Source organism: Pseudophryne corroboree, chromosome 2 (assembly GCF_028390025.1).
Source record: "Pseudophryne corroboree isolate aPseCor3 chromosome 2, aPseCor3.hap2, whole genome shotgun sequence".
Lineage (NCBI taxonomy): Eukaryota > Metazoa > Chordata > Amphibia > Anura > Myobatrachidae > Pseudophryne > Pseudophryne corroboree.
In genome coordinates, this window is record NC_086445.1 from 246,135,718 (window position 1) to 246,152,986 (window position 17,269).

Sequence of the window (17,269 nt, forward strand, 5' to 3'; positions counted from 1 at the left end):
CAGGGCGCTAGGGGGGGGGCGCCCTGAGCAGCAATGTAAAACACCTTGGCTGGCATAAATACACCACATATAACCCCCAGGGCTATATGGATGTATTTTAACCCCTGCCAGAACTTACAAAAAAGCGGGAGAAAAGGCTGCCGAGAAGGGGGCGGAGCCTATCTCCTCAGCACACAGGCGCCATTTTCCATCACAGCTCCGCTGGAAGGACGTCTCCCTGACTCTCCCCTGCAGTCCTGCACTACAGAAAAGGGTAAAAAAGAGAGGGGGGCACTAATTTGGCGCAGTTTTGTTACTAACAGCAGCTATAAAGGGAAAAGCACATTTTATAGTGGTATTCCTGTTTATATATAGCGCTCTGGTGTGTGCTGGCATACTCTCCCTCTGTCTCCCCAAAGGGCTAGTGGGGTCCTGTCCTCTATCAGAGCATTCCCTGTGTGTGTGGTGTGTCGGTACGATTGTGTCGACATGTTTGAGGAGGAAAATGAGATGGAGGCGGAGCAATTGCCTATTATACAGTTGTCACCCTCTGGGGAGTCGACACCTGAGTGGATGAGCTTATGGAAGGAATTGCGTGACAGTGTCAGCTCGTTACGACAGACAGTTGACGACATAAGACAGCCGGCTACTCAGCTTGTGCCTGTCCAAGGGTCTCAAACGCCATCAGGGGCTTTAAAACGCCCGTTACCTCAAATGGCAGACACAGACACGGATACTGACTCCAGTGTCGACGATGATGAGACAAACGTGACTTCCACTAGGGCCACACGTTACATGATTGAAGCAATTAAAAATGTATTGCATATCTCTGATAATACAGGTACCACTAAAAAGGGTATTATGTTTGGTGAGAAAAAACTGCCTGTGGTTTTTCCTATATCCGAGGAATTAAATGAAGTGTGTGATGAGGCGTGGGTTTCCCCCGATAAAAAACTGATAATTCCTAAAAGGTTATTGGCATCGTACCCTTTCCCGCCAGAGGATAGGGCACGTTGGGAAACACCCCCTAGGGTGGATAAAGCGCTCACACGTTTGTCAAAACAGGTAGCACTACCCTCTCCTGATACGGCCGCCCTAAAGGAACCTGCCGATAGAAAGCTGGAGAATATCCTAAAATGTATATACTCTCACACGGGTGTTATACTGCGACCAGCAATCGCCTCAGCCTGGATGTGCAGTGCGGGCCTGGCGTGGTCGGATTCCCTGACTGAAAATATTGATACCCTAGATAGGGACAGTATATTACTGACTATAGAGCATTTGAAGGATGCATTTCTATATATGCGTGATGCACAGAGGGATATTTGCCGACTGGCATCAAGAGTTAGCGCGCTGTCCATTTCTGCTAGAAGAGGTTTATGGACGCGGCAGTGGTCAGGTGATGCGGATTCTAAAAGGCACATGGAAGTATTGCCTTATAAGCGGGAGGAGTTATTTGGAGTAGGTCTATCAGACCTGGTAGCCACGGCAACTGCTGGAAAATCCACATTTTTACCCCAGGTAGCTTCTCAACCTAAGAAGACGCCGTATTATCAGGCGCAGTCCTTTCGGCCCCATAAGGGCAAGCGGGCAAAAGGCGCCTCATTTATGCCCCGTGGCAGAGGGAGAGGAAAAAGGCTGCAACAAACAGCCAGTTCCCAGGAACAAAAGCCCTCTCCCGCCTCCGCAAAGTCCTCAGCATGACGCTGGGGCTTTACAGGCAGACACGGTGGGGGCCCGTCTCAAGAAGTTTAGTGCGCAGTGGGCCCACTCGCAAGTGGACCCCTGGATCCTTCAAGTGGTATCTCAGGGGTACAAATTGGAATTCGAGACGTCTCCCCCTCGCCGTTTTCTAAAGTCTGCTTTACCGACGTCTCCCTCAGACAGGGAGGCAGTATTGGATGCCATTCGCAAGCTGTATTCCCAGCAGGTGATAATCAAGGTACCCCTCCTACAACAGGGAAAGGGGTACTATTCCACACTATTTGTGGTACCGAAGCCGGACGGCTCGGTGAGACCAATTTTAAACCTAAAATCCTTGAACACTTACATACAAAGGTTCAAATTCAAGATGGAGTCACTCCGAGCAGTGATTGCAAACCTGGAAGACGGGGACTATATGGTGTCTCTGGACATCAAAGATGCTTACCTACATGTCCCAATTTACCCTTCTCACCAAGGGTACCTCAGGTTTGTGGTACAGAACTGTCACTATCAGTTTCAGACGCTGCCGTTTGGATTGTCCACGGCACCCCGGGTCTTTACCAAGGTAATGGCCGAAATGATGATACTCCTTCGAAGGAAGGGAGTTTTAGTTATCCCTTACTTGGACGATCTCCTGATAAGGGCAAGATCCAGGGAACAGTTGGAAGTCGGGGTAGCACTATCTCAGATAGTGCTGCGCCAGCACGGTTGGATTCTCAATATTCCAAAATCTCAGCTGATCCCGACTACCCGACTCCTATTCCTAGGGATGATCCTGGACACAGTCCAGAAAAAGGTGTTTCTCCCGGAGGAGAAAGCCAGGGAGTTATCCGAACTAGTCAGAAATCTCCTAAAACCAGGCCAAGTCTCAGTGCATCAATGCACAAGGGTCCTGGGAAAGATGGTGGCTTCTTACGAAGCAATCCCATTCGGCAGATTCCACGCAAGAACCTTCCAGTGGGATCTGCTAGACAAATGGTCCGGGTCGCATCTTCAGATGCATCAGCGGATAATCTTGTCACCAAGGACAAGGGTGTCTCTCCTGTGGTGGTTGCAGAGTGCTCATCTTCTAGAGGGCCGCAGATTCGGCATTCAGGACTGGGTCCTGGTGACCACGGATGCCAGCCTGAGAGGCTGGGGAGCAGTCACACAGGGAAGAAATTTCCAGGGCTTGTGGTCAAGCCTGGAGACATCACTTCACATAAATATCCTGGAGCTAAGGGCCATCTACAATGCTCTAAGCCTAGCAAGACCTCTGCTTCAAGGTCAGCCGGTGCTGATCCAGTCAGACAACATCACGGCAGTCGCCCACGTAAACAGACAGGGCGGCACAAGAAGCAGGAGGGCAATGACAGAAGTTGCAAGGATTCTTCACTGGGCGGAAAATCATGTGATAGCACTGTCAGCAGTGTTCATTCCGGGAGTGGACAACTGGGAAGCAGACTTCCTCAGCAGACACGACCTCCATCCGGGGGAGTGGGGACTTCACCCAGAAGTCTTCCACATGATTGTGAACCGTTGGGAAAAACCAAAGGTGGACATGATGGCGTCCCGCCTCAACAAAAAACTGGACAGGTATTGCGCCAGGTCAAGGGACCCTCAGGCAATAGCTGTGGACGCTCTGGTAACACCGTGGGTGTACCAGTCAGTGTATGTGTTCCCTCCTCTGCCTCTCATACCCAAGGTACTGAGGATCATAAGAAGGAGAGGAGTAAGGACTATACTCGTGGCTCCGGATTGGCCAAGAAGGACTTGGTACCCGGAACTTCAAGAGATGCTCACAGAGGACCCGTGGCCTCTACCTCTAAGAAAGGACCTGCTTCAGCAGGGACCCTGTCTGTTCCAAGACTTACCGCGGCTGCGTTTGACGGCATGGCGGTTGAACGCCGGATCCTGAAGGAAAAAGGCATTCCGGATGAAGTCATCCCTACCCTGATCAAAGCCAGGAAGGATGTAACCGTGCAACATTATCACCGGATTTGGCGTAAATATGTTTCGTGGTGCGAGGCCAGGAAGGCCCCTACAGAGGAATTTCAACTGGGTCGTTTCCTACATTTCCTGCAAACAGGACTGTCTATGGGCCTAAAATTAGGGTCCATTAAGGTTCAAATTTCGGCCCTGTCGATTTTCTTCCAAAAAGAACTGGCTTCAGTTCCTGAAGTTCAGACGTTTGTCAAGGGGGTACTGCATATACAGCCTCCTTTTGTGCCTCCAGTGGCACCTTGGGATCTCAATGTAGTTTTGGGGTTCCTAAAATCACATTGGTTTGAACCACTCTCCACTGTGGACTTAAAATATCTCACTTGGAAAGTGGTAATGTTGTTAGCCCTGGCTTCAGCCAGGCGTGTCTCAGAATTGGCGGCTTTATCCTATAAAAGCCCTTACCTAATTTTTCATACGGACAGGGCAGAATTGAGGACTCGTCCTCAATTTCTCCCTAAGGTGGTTTCAGCATTTCACTTGAACCAGCCTATTGTGGTGCCTGCGGCTACTAGGGACTTGGAGGACTCCAAGTTGCTGGACGTAGTCAGGGCCCTGAAAATATGTTTCCAGGACGGCTGGAGTCAGGAAATCTGACTCGCTGTTTATCCTGTATGCACCCAATAAGCTGGGTGCTCCTGCTTCTAAGCAGACTATTGCTCGTTGGATTTGTAGTACAATTCAGCTTGCACATTCTGTGGCAGGCCTGCCACAGCCAAAATCTGTAAAAGCCCACTCCACAAGGAAGGTGGGCTCATCTTGGGCGGCTGCCCGAGGGGTCTCGGCTTTACAACTTTGCCGAGCTGCTACTTGGTCAGGGGCAAACACGTTTGCAAAATTCTACAAATTTGATACCCTGGCTGAGGAGGACCTTGAGTTCTCTCATTCGGTGCTGCAGAGTCATCCGCACTCTCCCGCCCGTTTGGGAGCTTTGGTATAATCCCCATGGTCCTTACGGAGTTCCCAGCATCCACTAGGACGTCAGAGAAAATAATAATTTACTTACCGATAATTCTATTTCTCATAGTCCGTAGTGGATGCTGGGCGCCCATCCCAAGTGCGGATTGTCTGCAATACTTGTACATAGTTATTGTTACAAAAATCGGGTTATTATTGTTGTGAGCCATCTTTCAGAGGCTCCTCTGTTATCATGCTGTTAACTGGGTTCAGATCACAGGTTGTACGGTGTGATTGGTGTGACTGGTATGAGTCTTACCCGGGATTCAAAATCCTTCCTTATTGTGTACGCTCGTCCGGGCACAGTATCCTAACTGAGGCTTGGAGGAGGGTCATAGGGGGAGGAGCCAGTGCACACCAGGTAGTCCTAAAGCTTTTACTTTTGTGCCCAGTCTCCTGCGGAGCCGCTAATCCCCATGGTCCTTACGGAGTTCCCAGCATCCACTACGGACTATGAGAAATAGAATTATCGGTAAGTAAATTCTTATTTTTCCCAAAACACTAAATTATGCGTGTAGAAAGTGAGTGTGGTACCTGTAAAAAAGAATAATGATTAATACTTAAAAACTTCTGTTTACAGCTCTTTTGAGAAATGGTTAGGTTGGTGGTATCCAGATATAGATGTAAAAGTCCGGAATCTAGGAGGCGTGGCCTAGCTGCTGTGGAGAGTAGATGTGCATCACCTTAGCTCCTGCCAGTACTGTTAATAAAAGCACTTCAACACCCTCCTGGCCGGTTCCTGCTGGCCCCAGGCGCCCCTCGGAGGCCACATATACCCTGCTGCTGTTGTTTGGGGGGTCCCGCGGAGTCGGGGAGCACTTTTAAGTGCTCCCGCGGATTGCGTCCTTCCCCCCCAGAGTGAAGCCGGGGCCTGGAGTTGAGAGGCGGCCCAGACTGGCCGCTGGAAGGAAGAGCCTTGCCACTGAGTGATCCTCCTCATCCTCCTCGGCATACACCCATCGTACCCCCCCGGTGGACGGAGAGTCGATCCCCGCCAAGTAGGTGAGACCGCTCCGTGATCGGAGCTTCCCTGCTAGCCGCCGCGCTCGCTGTCCCCCGGAGCTGCGGAGGCCGCCGGGCCGCTAGACGCGCCCTCCCTCTCCTACCTCTCCCGTCCTTCTGGTGGCCTGGGACGTGGAGAGCTGTGCGGCCGGCCGCCTTGGCCCCACGGGTGGACGCGCTGAGGCCCGCCATCCTCCCGCTCCCCTGTGCTGCGGGGACGGGAGGCCTACTGATTGCAGCCAGACGGGTAGGCTGGGGCCGCCGGAGATTGGTGGGGCATTGTGGAGCCCAGTGGCCATCTTGGGGGGGGGGGGGGGGGCCCTCTGCTGATACTTGGTCTCAGGGGCGCACGGAGGAGGCTGTTGATCCGCAGCAGAACAACAGGGAGCCACAACAACATCGAGGGATAACTGAGCGGTTGTTGCTTTAACCCCTCAGTGGCACCCCCTCACCATATTATAATACGGCCCAGCTTCTGCTACCCCCCCCCCCCGTGCCGGGACATCACTGCTGATCCCTACCTCTGCGCGCACTGACACCATAATCCGGGTTGATTGCTCCCAGGGGACTGCGGAACCACCAGTGGCCCCTGACACCACACGCCGGGCGCTGGAAGCTTCGTCCTGCTCCGCCCTGACCCCGGTGTCACCAGCTCTTGTTCCCGGCGGGACTCCGCTGGCACCTGACCGGTATTGAAAAACCCATTGCCTGGCCTGCTTCAACATTCAGGACTTACACCCCCCAGTCCGCATCGGCGGAGGGGTCCTTGACCAGGGGTCTCCCTACTACCTTGGAAGTGGAATCCTCATTGCCGACAATCCCACCACGCCAGTCCCCGGCACTATGACCGGCTGAAAGTGAGGAGGGCGGTCCCCCCCTGGGTGTTTCCCCCCCCCCCCCCCCTCCCCCGTTTTCCCCTTTCTTTTTTTTCTTTTTTTTTCTCTCTTGCGTCTGACTCCCTACCTCCTCTGACGGATCATATTTCATAGTATAATACCCTACACTGGTACGATCCACATGCAGAAATCTTCGTCCAAGACTCCTAAACAAGGGGGTGCCGATATCTCTCAACACTTTACCAGGGGCACCAAGAACACCCAACCTAGGGGTCTCCCCTCCCCTCTTCACGATTCTATGGATAATTCCGCCTCCCCGCCTTCCGCACCGTCCACTAAAGACGATATCCTAGCTCGCCGCTCCCTTATTTCGGACTTTAAGGACTCCTTGGAGTCCAAACTGGACAAGGCGGTGGCCTCCATCAAAACGGACATCTCTTCCCTTGCTTCCAGAGCCTCGAAAATGGAATCCTGTCAGGACCATTTCCAGAAAGCTTTAAATGATACGGGGCGCGATCTGGACCACATTGTCTCAGAACTATCAGAGCTTCGCACTAAAAACGAGGATCTCGAGAACCGCGAACGCAGATCCAATCTACGCATTCGCAACATCTCGGAATCCGTCAGTATGGATAACCTCGAACCTTATCTTCACGACCTCTTCTCCTTCCTGATCCCGGACCTGGGGGCTGTACAGATTCCTCTAGAGAGGGCTCACCGTGCCCTCCGTCCTAAGCCGAGGGATGGCGAACCTCCTCGTGATGTGGTCCTCCGCTTCCTCAAGTTCAAGGATAAGGAAAGGGTCTTCAACTCCACCCGTGGAAAACCTCATGTACTCTACAATTCTTCTAAACTACAGTTCTTCCAAGATCTGGCCCCCCTGACCTTAGCTAAACGGAGAGAACTCCGCGATCTCACGAAGGCACTACGGGACCGGAACATCCGATACCGATGGGGCTTCCCCTTCAAGCTAATCGTTGACCTCCAGGGAAAGACGGTCATCATCAGAGACCCCCGTGAAGGCAGGGATCTGCTCTCGCACATAGAGGAGGCTGGTCCCCCCGCTGGAGCGGACCACTCACCTTAAAATTGGATGACGTGTTAAGTTGAATGTTCTCCAACGAACCCTTTTTCCTGTCCATCGATAACTACTTCAGCCCTTGAATAATCTACACTACTATGCCTGCTTCCCCCTTCAGTCATCTGTATAACTTTTTATGGACTGTTTGTTGTCGGGGGGTCACACTCCTTGTTATACTGTTCTACTGTTATACGATGATACGACTGCAAGGAATTCAATGTTATGTTCACGTAATGCATGTGTTCACTTCTCCCCCCATATACCCCTCTCCCCCCCCCCCCCCCCTATTTACTTTAAATTTGTTTTCTTCCTCCTCATCCCCCCCCCCCCACCCCACCCATACCCCATGATGCCTTTTGTTCTTTTTCTGGAACTATCTCGAGGCCACTCTCCGTAGCAGTCCAAACTCACTAGACTCCATATGTTTATAGTAGCCTGGGTGGCCACTCTCTGGTTTCTGGCAATCACCCCTAGCCCTCTATGCTACTTTCATTTGAGGTTAAATTCTATCGCTCCCCTGCACCCCATTTTGCCTCCCATTGTTAGTTTGTTCTCAACTCAGGGACTTCATGTCTCTCTTAGATGATCACGGTTATAATGACAGCACCATGCATTATTAGGTCTCTCTTCTCCTGCAGTCCCAACGTTTTCAAGTTTTATCTGTTATGGTTTGTGGTGCGATCCACGGGCACAGGGGTCTCACATATTTAACCAGCTTCACCGCCGGCTCTCTCCTAGACTTCACAAGCTGCACTGTGGACCCCCTGTGCTGGTCGATCCCGCAGGCTTTGACAAGTGTGTATCTATGTATGCCGTAAAATTTCTGGTATCCCCAGACAATAAGTACTCAATGTATTTTCAGATGCTGATTGTTTCTCTCCTCCCATACACCCTCCGTTCTATTTTTATTTTTTTATTTTTTTCCTCTCTTCCCCCCCCCCCCCCCCCCCCCTCGTCTCTCTCCCTCTACTCCCCCTCACCCAGGGGACACCGTCCCACCTCGTGTCTCCTACAACTTAGTGCACATTTTGTTTGAAGCCTTACCCCCTCTCTTCTAGGGTTGTGCGTGTACTCTCTGTTCTCCTCTATCCATGTGATATTTCTCTACACATTTAGATCTCCACCACCCCCCAATTTTATTTACTTTTTCTTACTCCCTCCTGGCGACACGGAACTTTGGTTCCCTCGCCTCTCTGGACCACTAAGTCCTAACTACAGGAGTACCAATCTCCTCTGTATTGAGTAACCTGCTCCTTCTCTTTTTCCTACCCGTCTCTAATTTTCTCTTTAGGTCTTTTGTCTTTCCTTTTTCTTTATCTATTTTTTTTTTTTCTCTCTCTTTCCCCTCCCTCCTCTTTTTCTCCCTCTCTCCTCTTTTTCTTTCTCTCCCTTTTTTTTTTTTCCCCCCTCCTCTAAACTCCCCCTCCGGAGCGTGTCGGCCTCCTTCTACTGATCTCCCTTTTCATTACCTCTCCCTGCTCCCAGCACCATGCCCTTTACCATTGCCTCTATGAATGTCCGGGGCCTTAACACGCCCCATAAACGCTCTCATCTATTCCGTACAATCCGCACCCTACGCGCAGACATAGTTCTACTTCAAGAAACACATTTTAAGCGTAATGGCCACCCCAATTTATCTTCCAGACGATTTTCCACTGTGTTGTACTCCTCAAGTGAATCTAAACGCAACAGAGTCGCTATCCTGATAAGCAGCAAACTCCCCTTCACCCAAAGCTCGGTTCATGTTGATACAGAGGGGAGATATATCATTCTGGTTGGCAGGCTGGGACACCTGGATGTAACTATAGCCAACCTATACGCGCCCAACACGGGCCAACAACGGTTTCTGAGCTCCTTTTTCAAAGCCCTCCAAAAACACAGAGCGGGCTATGTATTCCTGGGAGGGGACTTCAACGCAGTTCTAGACCCTCTGCTAGATAAATCCGCTCCCCAGAAGCGCCCCCGCACCTGTCCTATATCAGACACCTTCTCCAAACTTATTAAAGAGGCATCTCTCTTCGACACCTGGCGTGCTCTGAACCCATCCTCCAAGGACTATACTTTTTTTTCCTGCCCCCATCAATCTTATTCCAGACTAGATTATCTCTTCTGCAGCCCCCCGGCTTCTAACCACATTCTGTCCTCTTCAATTATCCCCAATGTCTGGTCGGATCACTCCTCCATCGCGTCCGCATTTGATCTGTTGGATACCCCAACTTCCCGCCCATCTTGGCGCCTGAACGAGACACTTCTTAAAATCCCCTCCTTCAAATCCATGATAGCCGGGCATCTTAAGGAATACTTTCTTTTAACAATCCTGAATCAGGATGTTCCCCATTAGTCTGGGAAGCCCACAAAGCTGTCCTCAGAGGCCATGTAATCAGCTATGCATCCCATCGCAATAGGGAACACAAGGCACTACTCAAGAATCTCACTGATCAGGTCAAAAACCTAGACTCTCTTCATAAGCGCAGTCCCACGGACTCGAACTACAAACGGCTTTTGGCAGCCAGGGCAGCCCTCAATGCACTAATCACAGAAAAGATAGATAAATCCCTTCGTTGGCTGAACCAGCGATTTTATGAAAAAAGCAACAAGGCTGACGCCCTATTGGCAAATAGGTTAAAAGCACGTAAAGCCCTCTCTTCCATAGCCTCACTTAAGGACTCTAATGGCAACACCCACTATAAACCCTCAGACATTAACTCTATCTTTAAAGATTATTACGCCCGTTTATATAACTCCCCAGACAGTTCGTCATCCCTACCTGACTCAAATATGCGAATTTCCGATTTCCTGACCTCATGCTCTCTTCCACAGGTGGATGCTCCTTCAGCCACTGCACTATGTAAGCCTATATCTGACGAGGAAGTATCTGCTGCTCTTAAACTTCAGAAACCCTCTAAGGCCCCGGGACCGGACGGCCTACCTTTCGCGTACTATAAAACATTCGAATGTGATCTAGTCCCCCACTTGACGTCTACTTTTAATAAAATCCTTAACGGGGAACTCTTTCACAGCGAAACTACTAGAGCATTAATCACTGTTATTCCCAAACCTGGTAAGGACCACCAGCAGGTCTCTAATTATCGCCCTATATCCCTCCTCAACACCAACCTGAAACTTTTTGCAAAAATTCTTGCCTTACGCCTGAACCCTCTTCTCCCATCCCTTATACACCCCGACCAAGTCGGATTTGTCCCTACACGCCAAGCTCTAGATAATACCAGACGCACCATCAACTTGATCCATCACGCTAATTCAGTCAAGCTCCCCTCTCTTCTATTGGCATTAGACGCGGAAAAAGCCTTCGATAGGGTTTCGTGGGCCTTCCTCGATCAAACACTCCGCAACTTAGGTATCCACGGGAAATTTCTCCAAGCAATATCGGCACTCTATCATCACAACCCCTCCACTTCTGTGCTAACAAATGGAATTCTTTCGGACACCTTCGCCATCACCAACGGTACACGACAGGGATGCCCACTGTCGCCTCTCATCTTCGCTCTGATAATTGAACCTCTCGCCTGTCGCATCCGTCTTAATCCGGATATTACGGGCTTTTCTATCAAAGACTCACAATACAAACTCTCCCTTTTTGCGGATGACGTCCTCCTCACCCTTACTAACCCGCTAATTTCCCTTCCCAATCTTTTCAAAGAATTAGAAAAAACGAAAAAATGAGAAAGCGCTATTCACATTTGATGTGGATTTTATTTTTCCTTAATAATCAATTTTTGCTAAAAGCACATTCAAATGCCGGCCGGCAATGCACAAACAATAATGATAAAAAATATATATATATTACAATCAACTAAGTAATAATCACACTGATTATGGATAAAATCTTTCACCTATATATTATAAGCACAATGATTCTAAATTCTAATCTGTTTTATATTAAGACAGAAATTTACATGCATACAATTAATCCACCTGTTTGTCTTCTCATGTAAATATCTTATTGCTGTTTGGTCTGACACTTTATAGACATGTGTCTCTATAGCAAAATTAGACCACACTTATGTCCATGGATCCCGGGTTAATAAAGTGCATATATTCCCAATGGATACGACCAATCCTATGGTGGACTGATTCGGAGATATTAAGTGTGGTTCATGGATAAAGTTAATGCATGTATGATGAATATGTCACTGTGTATATGATAATTGAAAATACCGTGAAATAGCCTCTGTTTAGGCACAAAGATGGTAATGCTCCTCCTGGCTGATGCTCCACAAAAGCCTTTTCGTTAGGGTTGAGCGGCTTTTATCCGCAGTGTGCTCCGTTCTCCTCCCGGCCGGTGAGCACTAACCTCGGCCTTATCCGGAGTCCATGAACGGGTGATGTTGAAGGATTTTTTCCCCCTTTCCAAAGGAACTGTGCTCCGTTTTCCTCCCGGCCGGTACGCACTCCCCTCGGCCTTGTCAGGAGTCCGTGAGCAGGTAAAGGTGAAAGGTTTCTCCTCTCCACAGAGACTGTGCTGAGCTGGCTGGCTGGTGGGCTCGGTCTACAATACAATGTGACCGGAGATGCTGACATACGCGTTTCTCCGCCTACTTGCAGGTATCGGCGGCTTCCTCAGTGTCATCGATGACACTGAGGAAGCCGCCGATACCTGCAAGTAGGCGGAGAAACGCGTATGTCAGCATCTCCGGTCACATTGTATTGTAGACCGAGCCCACCAGCCAGCCAGCTCAGCACAGTCTCTGTGGAGAGGAGAAACCTTTCACCTTTACCTGCTCACGGACTCCTGACAAGGCCGAGGGGAGTGCGTACCGGCCGGGAGGAAAACGGAGCACAGTTCCTTTGGAAAGGGGGAAAAAATCCTTCAACATCACCCGTTCATGGACTCCGGATAAGGCCGAGGTTAGTGCTCACCGGCCGGGAGGAGAACGGAGCACACTGCGGATAAAAGCCGCTCAACCCTAACGAAAAGGCTTTTGTGGAGCATCAGCCAGGAGGAGCATTACCATCTTTGTGCCTAAACAGAGGCTATTTCACGGTATTTTCAATTATCATATACACAGTGACATATTCATCATACATGCATTAACTTTATCCATGAACCACACTTAATATCTCCGAATCAGTCCACCATAGGATTGGTCGTATCCATTGGGAATATATGCACTTTATTAACCCGGGATCCATGGACATAAGTGTGGTCTAATTTTGCTATAGAGACACATGTCTATAAAGTGTCAGACCAAACAGCAATAAGATATTTACATGAGAAGACAAACAGGTGGATTAATTGTATGCATGTAAATTTCTGTCTTAATATAAAACAGATTAGAATTTAGAATCATTGTGCTTATAATATATAGGTGAAAGATTTTATCCATAATCAGTGTGATTATTACTTAGTTGATTGTAATATATATATATTTTTTATCATTATTGTTTGTGCATTGCCGGCCGGCATTTGAATGTGCTTTTAGCAAAAATTGATTATTAAGGAAAAATAAAATCCACATCAAATGTGAATAGCGCTTTCTCATTTTTTCGTTTTTTCTGTTTCCTTATTAGGGGCGAAATACCAATTGCCCCTGAGAGAGCTGCTTACGCACTTGTTTAAATCATAGCGCCTGGCATTTTCTCTTGTTTTCAAAGAATTAACTCTCTATGGGGTCCTCTCTGGATATAGGGTGAACAACGACAAATCAGAGGCTCTCCCGCTACACATCCCTCTCAATTCCCTAAACCTTCTGAAATCCAACTTCCCTTATGCATGGCGTCATACCTCCATTAAATATTTGGGGGTACAAATCACCAAATCTTACCACTCTCTCTATGACGCCAACTTTCCACCCTTATTTAAGGAAATATCTCAAAACATCTTAGGATGGAAAAAAACATTTCATTTCTTAGATCGGCAGAATTAATGCCATTAAGATGAACGTCATCCCCAAGATATTATACCTCTTCCAGACTCTCCCTGTCCCGGTCCCTCCTCGGATTCTATCCTCCCTCCAGACCCAATATGGTAAATTCATATGGAATGACAAGAAGCCACGATTGCGTAGGGAGACCCTCCAGCAAAGCTCTTCGTGTGGCGGTCTAGGCCTCCCCTCGCTGTCAAGATACTACCACGCCACGGCTCTCAGTCAACTTGTCGCCTGGCACTCTCCACGGCACACAAGGAGATGGGTGGATTTGGAGAGTGATTTGGCCCAGGTCGACTCGGTTTCTCACCTTCCATGGCTCCCCCGCCAGCACAGACCTAACACCATTCAACCAGTGCCAACAATATCCCTAACTTTATCGGTGTGGGACTCGCTAAAATCTAAATTTTCACTACACACAACTCCCTCTCCCCTAACCCCCATTTGGAACAACCCCTCCTTCTCACCGGGCCCGATCCCACCAACTTGCCTCCAATTGGACTAGAGCAGGAGTCTCCCGCTATCACCATCTACTTCACAACAATGCACCGTACTCATTCGCAGACCTCCAAACAAAACACTCTCTCCCGACGTCATATTTCTATCAATACCTTCAAATTCGAAATTTCGTTATGTCCTCAACCAGGACAACGCCTATCCCTAATGTCCCGACTCCGATGGAACGCCTTTGCATGTATCGCCCCATGGACCGAGGCACTATATCTAATCTGTATCACTCCATTTTGTCTCCAGTCGCGTCAACTCGCATGACGCATGAACTTGCTTGGGATACCGACTTGGGGACACCCCTGGAAGACGACATGTGGGAATCTATCCGACTGAATATTTCTAAATGTTCTATTAGCGTCTCCATTAAGGAGAACTCCTACAAAGTTTATGCGCGATGGTATCTGGTCCCCGAGCGCTTACACCAAATGTATCCAAACACTTCTAACCTCTGTTGGCGCCAATGTGGTCAAGTAGGCTCGTTTTTTCACGTTTGGTGGAGCTGCCCGAGGATAGCCTCCTTTTGGTTTATGGTCCGCACCCTTATCCAGTCGCTTATTCCGGACTGCCCCCTTTTGTCCCCTGAGACGTTGCTCCTGTGTGCCCCAGCCTGCCAGCTATCCAAGTCGGAAAACAAACTAGCTATGCATATAGCCTGTGCAGCTAAACTCCAGATTGCTAAATCATGGAAACTCCCCACTCCTCCAACCCGTCTGGAACTCATGAACCGCGTTTGGTTTGTGGCTAAGATGGAATATCTTTCCTCCTTGATGAACAACACAGTGGATAAATTCCACGGCGTCTGGACACCTTGGTACACTAAATTTCAAGTAGCTCTCCCAAATCTCTCCTACTTCGCATTACCCTTTTTCCCCACGCGACTCTTTCCCCGACTCGCTCTCCCCCCGTTCGCGACTTGTATCTGCTTTTCTCTGCTTTTCCTTTTTTTTTTTTTTTTTTTTTTTTCTCCTCTTCTCCCTCTCACTCTCTTTTCTCCTTAATTTTTCATTCTACTCCTCCTTTTCTCATATAACTCTCTCGGTAACCTCCTACAAATCCTCTCAAGGATCCTAATGTTTATCCCTCTGGAATATTTTATTCTGTTTCCTAATTTTGCTCCTAGTTCTCGATTGTTTTTCGATATGTTCAAAGCAAAAAATAAAAGAAATTAAATAAAATAAAAAGGTAAATATAATAGAACAGATAACATGAGGACACACTCTTGCACTTAACCTTCTCTATATACTAGTTTTGTTATGCTTTGAGAGTGTCCATTGCTTTCATATGTCATTGTATTCCTTTTGTCAATAAACTTTTGTGATTTAAAAAAAAAGTCCGGAATCTAACTGTCCCTAACTTACCCACGGGGATTCCTCAGCCGTTGGTATCGCTGTGAGGGCTGTCCGTGGCCGGCTTTGTGAGTCGCGGCTCTCACCGCTGCGTCCAGCGGGAGAAGGATGTTGTAGAAAAGCCGGAAATAGCGACGTCAGTTCGAGTCCGCAAAGCAGCGTAGATGTTCTTGTCTGTGATACCACTTGTCCACCAACGCGTTTCGTGCTGTTCAGAGCACTTTTTCAAGACCTTGAAAAAGTGCTCTTAACAGCACGAAACGCGTTGGTGGACAAGTGGTATCACAGACAAGAACATCTACGCCGCTTTGCGGACTCGAACTGACGTCGCTATTTCCGGCTTTTCTACAACATCCTTCTCCCGCTGGACGCAGCGGTGAGAGCCGCGACTCACAAAGCCGGCCACGGACAGCCCTCACAGCGATACCAACGGCTGAGGAATCCCCGTGGGTAAGTTAGGGACAGTTAGATTCCGGACTTTTACATCTATATCTGGATACCACCAACCTAACCATTTCTCAAAAGAGCTGTAAACAGAAGTTTTTAAGTATTAATCATTATTCTTTTTTACAGGTGCCACACTCACTTTCTACACGGATAATTTAGCGCTCGTTTTAAACCTACAATTATCCATTTTATCTGAGCTGCTTTTACATAAGCGCAGACAACATTTTTTTGATTTTCCCAAAGGAAAAAACATTAGAGGACGAGGCAGACATCTTGGGTGTGCCAATTTGCTGCTCATTCTAATTAGTCGCTCCAGTCCCTGACCCAGTGGGGCTCGTAGTCTAAGGGGCAGATGTATTGAGCCGTGGAGAGTGATAAAGTGTAGCTCTGTATCTTTCTGTACAAATATGTACAGCAGTCCTCACAATTGTATACATCAGGTCATTATCACTTTTTACCTGTGGCTCATATAGTCTACAAAAATCTCTTGCAACTTTAGGTTTTGTTATGAGGTAAGATAAATTATTTAATTGACTAAAGTTAGTGCAATTTGATAATGGGACATTTTTCCTGCATTCTAGATCCTGTTTTTGAATCTGCTGCCTGTCACCAGCACAAACCCAAAAAAGGCTCCTAACAGTCTTCCATCTTCTGGAGCGGTCTAATTTGTGCTGAGGAAATGGCCGGGAGAGGAGCAGCGAGGCCGAATGGTCAGTCACAGGCCAGTAAGATCTGCCAGTTCAAATTGGTTTTGCTGGGTGAATCTGCAGTTGGGAAGTCCAGTCTGGTACTGCGCTTTGTCAAGGGACAGTTTCATGAATTCCAGGAGAGCACAATTGGAGGTAGGTGGTCTGCAGAGCCCTGATGACTTTACTTATAAGATGACCTTAGATTGTAAGCTCTGACGAGCAGGGCCCTTCTTCCTCTTATCCTTTCACCTGTCCCCCATCTTGTTAACGCATGCATCCTTGTACCTCACCTCTGGCATGTTTTCTGTGAGATGATATTACATTTTATGCCCTGGTCCGGTGACCGGCGGTCGGGATCCTGGCGGTCAGCATACCAATGCCGGGATCCCGGCCGCCAGGATGCTGGCAGGGGGCGAGCGAAATGAAGCCCCTTGCGGGATCGGTGGCTCGCTGCACTTACCACAGGTTCTGTTCCCACTCTATGGGTGTCGTGGACACTCACGAGTGGGAATAGCGCTGGGTATGCTGACCGTCGGGATCCCGACTACCGGTCACCTAAGTCCCCCCTGCACATTATGTATAAGCTTCAGCTTTTAGCTTATTTTATTCTTTTACACCTTGTTGAATTTTTCTTCTCCCCGCTATACTGCGCTTCAGAATTATGTGGGGTCTTATAAATAAGTTATTTTGTTGGTTATAACAGTCACAAGTGGAAATCTGTATGATGTAAGGCTTTCTTGATGTATTTTACACTTCCAGGCATCTGTGTATAAATGCAATTGGTTAATTATCATTTGTTAATGAATCCAACACTGATCACTATATTTGTAATATTTCCAAGCATGTATCA

The 17,269-nt window shown here is 48.5% G+C and overlaps 1 protein-coding gene across 1 annotated transcript in view; it reads left to right on the forward strand.

Moving 5' to 3' along the window:
- The window catches only part of RAB5B (RAB5B, member RAS oncogene family), a 96,973-nt gene that overhangs the window by 47,705 nt on the left and 31,999 nt on the right, over positions 1-17,269 (forward strand). Inside the window, exon 2 of the mRNA XM_063952609.1 lies at positions 16,312-16,572. Within this exon, the coding sequence (XP_063808679.1) occupies positions 16,410-16,572 (163 nt within the window). The 5' untranslated portion in view covers positions 16,312-16,409. The remainder of the gene's footprint in view (positions 1-16,311; positions 16,573-17,269) is intronic.